The sequence below is a fragment of the Octodon degus genome, unplaced genomic scaffold (assembly GCF_000260255.1).
Source record: "Octodon degus isolate 3935 unplaced genomic scaffold, OctDeg1.0 scaffold00289, whole genome shotgun sequence".
NCBI lineage: Eukaryota > Metazoa > Chordata > Mammalia > Rodentia > Octodontidae > Octodon > Octodon degus.
Window position 1 is genome coordinate 352,541 of NW_004524865.1, and position 10,021 is coordinate 362,561.

Consider the following 10,021-nt stretch of genomic DNA (forward strand, 5'->3'; position numbering starts at 1 on the left):
TAAAGCAATTATCTCATATACAATGAGAATGTAATCGAAATTGGCATTCTTGAAAGCACTGTTAGACTTATAGCACTAGCAGAGACATTGCATAAATCTATTTAAGATCTCTAGTAACTTTCATCTTGTTTCAACAATACTGGCTCAGAAAAATAGAATGTCTACTTTGTGTTTTATTTCCTATATGATTTAGCCTTTTGGCACATGATTTTCTTCAACAGCAAGAGGGTTGTCCTGTGTAGCTGGTTTCCTTAAAACTATTTTTGGTTCTATGATCATTTCCTGTGATAAAATATATGACCTTCTAAATTTTTAGATTATTGCACCAACAAGAAAGAGTAAGGTATTTTCAAGTACTTTCTATAGCTTTATTATTTATGAAAATGCATAATAGTGTCCTAGTAAACCTCAAAATAGCTTCCAGCCTCCATAATGTTTTGTGATGAGCAATTTGATTTTTTAAAAAGCCACTGATTCATATATTGTGGCAAACAGATACAGCTTTCCTGTTGTCTTTTTACCTTAAGGTTGGATTTTTTAAAGTATATATTTAAGAATCACAGATTTTGCTCATATCATCTAAGTTATCTTTCAACAAAATCCAAAAATTTAACCAAAATTTAATTTTGGCATCTAGACCAGGCTACAGGATGATCTCTTCCATATCTCACCAGAGTGGTGGTGTGTTACCTAAGGCCAATCCTTCCCATTATGATGTGCTACCTCTATCAGTTGGCTGCCTCTCTATACAAACTCAGAAAATTTTGCACATTGCTTGTTTGTAAATTTAATTTTGGGCAAATACACCATCAGAACCTAATTATTTCAAATTGGATTAGAATAAGGCTATTACTTTAAGAAGGTATTATACATTATGAATACAGAAAAGCACATCAAAAATTGACTTTCTGCATTAGAAGAGGATCAGTACTTGCCTTCCAAAACCCACAAAATACAGTTTTTAAAATATTCAGATGAAAGTAAGAATAATCTTGAAACTAACTGGATAGATCTTAAACATACGTATCATTAAAAAATGCAGGGACCAAGTTACATCCATGTGAGACAGGTTGGGGCAGTCAAATCTGTGCTCACTCACTTCCAGGAGGATACAGAAATGCTTCAGGAGAGACAGAGACGCCACCCTGACACTTAGTATTACTACACAGTAACTCTGTGACAACACCTGCCATCTTACATCGATGCATAGGAACTTTCCACTCACCCTACACACATTTTAAATTGCTTAAAAATAAATATTTTGCAAAAAAATAGTTAAAATGTCTTGCATTAATTTGATAGAAAGCTTACAACTCTGCAATAGTTCTTAATCCAAATAGCTTATAGTGAACACTTAAGTTATATTATTATAGTATATTCTATTTTATCTCATTAGGTGAAAACATCAGAAATGAAAGAGGAGACTTTGTAATAAGATACAATCAACATTCCACCAAAACTAAGTCCCTTTTCCCTTTTAGGTCAAAATTATAACATTGTGGTATTATGGCATTATGCCTTTTCTTGGCAATATCTCAGTTCTGACCCTAAAAAGCAAATATAGAACAAACTGAGAATACAAATATGTTTGAACAATAAAGCCAGTAAGTTGGACCAAATACCTGTAGCCTCATTTTAAAAAAAGGTGTTAAAAGGAAAACTTTGACAAAGAAAAAAATTATGTTACATGTTCACCTACGATGGAAACATTTTCCTTTAAAGCTTATACAGCTGGAAACATTTTCTGAACAGAACAATCCTAAGATAGTACACAGAACTGTGAAGTAAGTGAATGTTCTGCATTTAAAAATTATTAGGTATAACAACCCACTGACTGAATCAAGGAGATGAAAAACCAGAGAGATGCCAAATTACTTAAAATGTAGTTAACTTTAAAGAGAAAAGTCCTATTCTTAAACAGCAGTGTATCTGGCAGGAAACAAAACTTACATATATCCGATATGGGTTTATATTTTTCTGTCATGATGCTCTGCAATTTCCAAAGTTTTTCAGCCAAAGTCATTAAGGGTTGTTTTTACTGTGAAGTGGACAAATCTAGCACAATTTAATAACAACTATATAAGAAAATTAAATCCAACTTTAAAACAATCTATTTTTTATATCCAAATGACTTAAAACTTCAATGTTATAAAATAATCCTGTCCATTTATAAAACCTGGCTGTACAATCAAGTTCACCCTCCAAAAAATGCTGACTAAAGAAATTGCAGATAAAATATTTAACCAAAAGAAAGTATACGTAACACAAAAGCCCTATCCCAGGAAACTATGATCATCACCTATTTCTACCGTGATAGTTCTAGTTCCATAGGTCTTTATGCCAATTTGTACCCGACTTTAATGACAGAAAAGGCAACAATTTCTAAATTGGTGGTTTATATTTCTTTACAATTTAATGTAAGGCCATTTATTTAAATACACAAACCACAAGATGAAGGCAACAGAAAAATTCAGGTTTTCATGATCAAAAAAACAGCACTACCTTAAAAATAATTTAGAAGTGTTGTGAAAGATAAGCTGCAGATCTGTATTCCATTAATCAAGATTATGTCAATTCATAAATCTAAATAAATCATTTTAAAGTATGAGATTAAAAAACTTTTTCAGTGTACATGTAAATTCCATTTATTACACATTTATTCAACATTATCTTCTCAAAATGGGTCATTTAAAAAGACAAAGCAATTTTCATTCTATAAGCTTCATTCAACTTCACTTAGGGTTAAATACACATGAAATGTGCTTTTAATGCATAAAAATCACAGTGGATAGCAGCAAAGGACTTGGGGGGCATTAAGAATCTGATAATTCACATTATGATTATTCTGCACATTAATGAAAGGTAATTCACACTTCTAGAACCCCAAGACATCCCTTTTGAAAGAACCAAAATAAACCCAAGACACCTCGCAGACACTTCCCCACCCCTAATTGGTGACTCTGTTACACACAAAACTAAAATAGTTATGGCAGCAAAGTATTCTGATGGCAATGAAAGTTTGTAAACTGTATTTCAATCTCTTTTATTTTTCCCCAAAGTGCAAGATGCAGGGTTCTCGACCTTTCAGTAGTGCTTCTCCTGTAAATAATCCTTCATTTTGTTTGGCAAAGGCAGTTTCTGAATCAAGTCTATTCTGGTATACTGACGTATAACAAAACGACACAGGTACTGCAAAGAACGCACCTGCATGAACCGAGACACTGGATTGGTCAGTCTGACAGGGTAAGTTGCAGATCCAGGCAACCGAGACCTTGAATAACAAAAAGCTCCATTTTCAGAGTCCCTGATTGAATGCTCAATTAGATCCACTATTGATGTATGTCCCTCCACGTCTGGCTGTTCATAAAAGCTAAACCTACCATTTGAGTGCTCAATTCTAGTGTGAAGTGTCTTACCATGGGAACGAAAGCTTAAGCTTAAAAGATAACGGTCATCAGAACTATCCCGAACAAGAAAAGAACCATCTGGCACGTTTGCTAGCTTCCCTTCTGCCTCCCAGCGTGTGATTGGTCCCCAGTACCATCCTTGTTTTGCAAGTTTCTTCAGCTCCTCTGTAAGGCTTGTCACAACCATGGGACCACTACTTTGCACAGAGTCGTACACTCTTGCAACCCCAGGAGCAGAGTTAGGATCAAAATTCAAATGACAACGCACACTTTCAGCCACATGGGCATCTGTGCCAGTGAGTCCACTGAAGTTCCTTTGGATTTGATTATTCTGGATTGGAGGTAGCAAAGGTGAAAGTGGAGGGACATCATCATGACTTGCTCTGGGGCTCTGCAACACGACCCCTGTGGTGCCAATCAACAAACCATTCACAGACTGATCCACAAAGATCTCTGGGGCAACAACTAGGTCCTGGTCTACCTGATTCTCATCTTCAGCAAAAGAGCTACCTCCCACTTGAGGAGTAAGTGTAGAGACTTCCATGGGTGAAGAACTGTCCAGACAATAGCTACGTGATCCTTCCAAAGGATACATCCCCTCGTCTAAAGGCACAGTATACTGAATGTAGTCCTGAGGCATAAGTCCAATAACTACAGGCACATGTTCATCCAGGTGGAGATGCAAGTCTCCATTAGGAGAATCAGAACTCTTAAGAGAATTATTTTGCTCTTGGCATACAGTTTCAGACTGAAGGTCATGAAAATCCTTTCGAACACCATTTAATGCAGGACTTGGGCTGGAAGAATGAACCAAGGCTTTGACTCTCACCTCCATTCTGATGCAAGTCTCCTCAGAGTTTGTGGGCCGGAGAGGCCAGGGCGTGGGGCTGTAGTGATGACTGCGGAGGGAAGTAGACCTGATTGGCCTCTGCGCTCTGACATCTTTGAACACAATGGGTGCTGAGGAAGAAGAGAAGGTGTCCTCATCAGCACAGCTTCCAGACGGTGTGCTGCCCTTGCCCTTTGGCTTCTGCTTAGAAGAAAGCCGCCTTTTCAAGGTACCCATCAGGCTTTCACTTTTTGATCTGTTTTTTCCACCTTTTTCATCTTCACTGTTGATATCACAGCTAGCCACATCTTTTCCATAGCAGCTACCAAACAAGGCATCATCTTTTCCAAAATCACTGGCTATTGACGGTTGCTGTACTACCATGAAATCAGTGTCTTCCTTACTTTTATTCAAGTTAAAAGATTTCCGGAAGGTTTTAAGACTAATTTTCTTCATTATGACTAGTTAGTTAATCCACAGGGATCAATTTTCTCTCTGGAATATTATCCCCAAACATCTGGAGAATCTTCAATGCTGCATCTATGTGATTTTCCAGCTTCATTTAACTTTTGGAGCCATTTTCTAAAATAAAACAAAACACATTTAAGTATCTATAAAAGGAGATTTTATTTTTCAAGTGAAACTTTCCACCAAAGTTTTATTTTACTTAGTATAAGCTGTTAGCTTCTGAGTAAGAATGCCCAAGATTTTCTTAATGTCAGTTTTGTCAAGACAGGGACTTTTTATTAATACTATTATTTTTATTTCCTGCAGAATAGAACACTATCTGCTACATAATGGGCATTCAGTGAGTATTTGAAGCTGTTTAAAGACAAGCCTTTGTCTATCTTCTTTTCTTTTTGCACCTTGGTTTTCTTGTTTTATTCATCATGTATGGGCCAGTGCTTCTGTCTTTTCTAATTCTATACAGAGTTACGCTCAGCACTAATTCTGACAACTGCTTCCTCCCTCCTCCCCTGCCCATTCATCAATCTGTGCCAGCAAAACATTCAACAAAGGCAGTGCACAGAACTGGGAGAACAGCCAAGTCCTTTCTTCAGCTACATATTTTAAACATTTAAACATCTTGAAAAATAAATAAAAATAATTCCATAATCTGTGTTATCCAGAAATGTCCCAGTATACTAAGGAGTTTCGTGAGAACAGATCTCATTCACTGTCATACATTTGGTGCCTAAAGAATGCCTGCAGGTTGAATCTGTTCACCTCCATAGCTTAAGCAGTATTCAGCAGAAGACTAGTTGAACTGTAATCACATTCATTTATTCACTGCATTTACCCGACTACAAGCATAGCACTGTGTGGGAACATGCAGACTAATAACCTATTTATAATCTCCAGTAGAAGCAGATTTATGAATGGATAAATTGTAATGTAAACCCACTAGAAACATAATGGCAACATAAGGTGGGAGCTCACAGAAGGGAGAAATCTGACAGATGTTCACTTTCTATTACTGATAGCATTTGGCTGGTGGGTAGATAGAAGCTGTATGAAATACGACAAACTACTCAGAAACCAATCAGGGGAAGGGGCATATTAATTCCATTTAAAAAGTAATTTTAGGCCAGTGAATAGCTCAGCAGACCAAGCGCCTGAGTTGCCAAGTGCAGGAAAGAGTCCCCCATGATGCATCAGCCCCACCATCAGGGCATACTAAGCCAGCAACTGAGTCCAGGCATGGTGGTGCATGCATGTAATCCCAGTGCTGGAGAAACTGAAAACAGGAGGATCACTATAAGTCCATGCTGCACAGTAAGACCCTGTACCACATACATTTTAAAAAGTGATTTTAAAACACTCTTACTGTCAAGTATGTTTTTTATTTTTATTTTTATTTTTGGCAGAACTGGGGACTGAACTCAGGCCCTTGAGCCCGCCAGGCAAGCACTTCTTCTACTGAGGCATCTCCCTGGCCCCACAAAGTATTTGGGGAACTAGCTACTTTTAAATGTTAGGGTGAATATAAAGGTGACTACTAAAAACTCTATCTCCTGTCCAAGGATGACAATGTATGCAACTTCCCTAACCACAGAATCCATTGATTTTGAAATGTTAAGTATTCACACTAAATTTGGGGTTCAAGTGGTTCTACTTCCCACTATCACATCTATAACACAGGAAAAAAAAAACTGATAATCACAAAAAAAAATACTTAGCAGTTATGCACTGGAAAATTACTCCTTTTTCAACTCCCAATCTATATGCAACTCAATACTAATATTAAACAAAATTTAACACAGACATTAGGAACTACAAAAAGTTCTATTAGGTCATATGGTCTTTTATTTCTTCCATACATTTCCTAGGCAAAGATCATTCTAGAATTTTTAAGAGTATGCTTTACTATTTCTACTTCTAAAAAATATGTCATCTTTTTATAGGATTACCATCTGTCTTAAACCTAAGTACATGTTGTGAATTAGTTTTACTGCCTTTCTAATTGTAAAACTTTGAGTTTACACATATACTTGAATATGTGTACAATGAACACATTTTGGGGGAGATGTGCGTACTGAGAATTGAACTTACAACCTTGCACATGCCAGGTAAGCGCTTGTGTTGCTGAGCTACATCTCCCACCCTAAGGTATTTAGTAAACAGTTCAAGTGGAAAAGTATTAGACAAAATACACAGAAAATAACATTCACAAATCATGTCACAACCTGTTTAAGCAATGATATCCACTGGTTATGTCTACTAGTCATTGTAACACCCAATGCAAAAAGAGCAAAAAGGTCAAACAACTCCTTCCACAAAACAAAATAACTTTATTATCACAATTTTACAAATGAGCCTCAGGTTGAAGAGTGATTAAAATTTGCTCAATTAAGGTAATAACTTACTATCAGGAAATAACAGATACAAAATTTGAACCAGTCTATTTAATATAAAGCTCACATTTTTTCCCTATACTAACTACCAGGCTACTCTTTCAAATCAGTGAGTCTCAAACTTTCTGGTCTCAGAACACTTACTGAAGCCCACAAAAAGTTTTAATACCTCAGAAAACTTTGTTTCAGAGGTTGTATCTATTAACATGTATCCTAGTAAAATTGAGAAAAATATTTAGTTACTAATTCATTTTAATACAAGAATATATTTATTACATGTTAACATAAATACCACTTTCATGAAACAGCTATACTTTTCCAAAGAAAAACAAACAGTGATAGAAGTGGGTCCATTTTTATGGAACAACTCTTCTATTGATGAGAATATAGCTGGCCTCACATCTACTTCTGCATTAAATCTCTTACAATATTTAGTTTTAGTTTAAGTATTACAAATATAGCTAGCCAGCGATAGTTGGAAAAAGCAGGAATGCATTTTATTTAATAATTTATTCCCATCATTGTGAATATTTTCCTTTGATACATTCTGAAACTCAGTAAATTATAGTTTCTTAAAAGTAACACTGCATTGTGAAATCTGAAAACCATGGCGTGATTTTTTTTCACGCTATCACATTCGATTTCACTGGTGTATCTTGGATTTTGAGTCACCTTTTATGTATGTATGCATGATTTGCAACACTCTGTATTAAGATAACTACAATATCCCCCCCCAAAAAAAAAAAAAAATCACATAATACATACCACCAGGATCTCAAGGAAAAAAGGTAATGGGAAGTAGTAACCGTGGGAAATACAAGCTCTCCAAAACTGCAATATTTGTTTGAAAGCTTGAACTGTGTCTTTGGCAATAATACTGTCAGTTGTTTTCATCAAAGAGACAGCCTCACTGTGCTCATTTATGAGAAACTAATAAATGAAACTAAGTTGAACACTCATACTGTGGATGCTGATTGTTCAAGTAAAAGTTTTGTCAAGTAAAGTTTTGTCATGAGAAAAATAGCTGGTGAGGGCAGGCCAAATAGCTCAGTGGGTTAAAGCACCTGCAAGCAGGCTCAAGGGCAGGGGTTTGATCTGGCCCCACCCCCGGGGGCGCTGAGACAGCAATTGAGTCTGGACGTGGTGGCACATTCCTGTAATCCCAGCTCTTGGGAGGCTGTAAACAAGAAGATCACTACAAGTTCAATCTAGTAGTAAGATCCTGAACACCCTGTAGACCCTTCCCTAAAAAATACAAAAAAAAAGAAAAAGAAAAAGGAAAAAAAATGGCAAGTGTAGTCAGCAACTCAAACAATAACAAGCAGAGGGTAGAGGGGAAATAGGACATAAAGAAGTCACTAAACATGACAATGTATTAGACCACAATGAAAACCTTAAATTAAAAATCAGAAAGAAATCATTGTTTGACCACAATGCAATGAAAGCAAAATAGTTAAATCATTAGCCTCTTTAATTTGTACATTTATAAACCCGTATAATGAACATGCTACATAATGAAAATGTTTGTGGTCCTAAAAAGACACTAAAACTAAGCTCACAGAAAAATTCAAAACTTTAAACATTTACAAAACTAAACAGGAAAAAAAAAACAAACTAAAAATAAATCCAATTTATAGAACATAAGAGCACAATAAACAAGAAAATGAAATATATTAGTATGAGGTAATTCTTTGATTAAATAACAGAAAACTCAAATAGTAAAGAACGATCTGCATAATCAAGAAAAAGGAATATATTTATACCAAATCAAAAATGAAGGAAACAGTTATCATAGGTTTATGAGGAAAAATATGTAAGAATAGTTCAAAAATTTTAAAACTTGGATTAAAAAGGTAATTTTATAACAAAATACATACTGTTAAAATGTGCATCAGAAGATGTCAAGGTCCAAGAAGCCTAAAACTAAGTAAGGAAGGCAGGGAGGGAGGGAAGAAGGGAGGGAAAGAGGATTATCAAATCAACTGTGGCCCTCTTTCCATGGGGTGGGTAAAGTGAAAGGTTAAAAGAGACATTTAAAAGCCCTATTAATACTCACTATACAATTTCAGAGCACAAGGAGAAAAAATATGTAAATGTAAAGTCCATAATAACTCTGTAATTTGAAAAACCTGGCAAGAAAATATAAGACTAAATCTTACATAGAATAGCTTCAAAAAGATAAAATAAGAAAACAAAAAACTAGATGAAAAATTTTAATACCCCTCAGAGGACTGCAATACAAATACATTTATTTTTTTTTTTATTTGTGTGTGTGTATGGCCAGCTCAGCCCACCAGGGGGAGGGGCTGGCTGGCATGTGGTGCTTGGGGATTGAACCACAGTCCCTGTGCTTTGCTAAGCTTGTTCTAAGTAGGTGCTTTTTAGACCACTGAGCCATCTCACCAGCCCTACAAATACATTTAAATGTGTATTATAAAACCTTGATTCCATAAAGGAAGCAAGGTGAATAACCTGACCGTATAAAATTTATGTATTTCTAAATAACCACTGTCACAAAACCAAAATGAAAGGAGAATGACTACAAATACATATGGCAAAAGATTCAGTTCTGAAACATAGAATGTGCTATTGGCAATCAGCAAGAAAGACAAAAATCTTAGAAGTCAATGGTCAAAATACACAAGCAGTTCACACAAAGAGAATGATAAATGGACCCAGCCGCAGGATCCTGAACAGACCCAGAGCGCAGGCAAAGCAAGGAACCCTTCAGCAGAACTCCCTGCAAAGAGGCTAGAGGCAAGACCCACCCAGGTGATTCAGGAGCAGAACTTCTTGCCAGAGACACAGGGTTCAACTGTAATGGCTGCAGCAGAAAGAAGTGGAGCACAGCAGCCAGATCCAAGCAACACCCACCCGGAGGAATCTGAACTTTGTAGATCCGGACCTGGTGCTAAGGTAATAACTCTATC

General features: G+C 36.2%; 1 protein-coding gene across 3 annotated transcripts in view; it reads right to left on the bottom strand.

The window, feature by feature from the left end:
- Positions 1-1,749: 1,749 nt before the first annotated feature.
- The window catches only part of Socs6 (suppressor of cytokine signaling 6), a 25,594-nt gene continuing 17,322 nt past the window's right edge, over positions 1,750-10,021 (bottom strand). For all 3 annotated transcript variants that reach the window (XM_023707433.1, XM_023707434.1, XM_004647158.2), the window contains one exon: positions 1,750-4,818. In XM_023707433.1, coding sequence (XP_023563201.1) covers positions 3,085-4,692 — 1,608 coding nt within the window. In that variant the 5' untranslated portion in view covers positions 4,693-4,818 and the 3' untranslated portion in view covers positions 1,750-3,084. The remainder of the gene's footprint in view (positions 4,819-10,021) is intronic.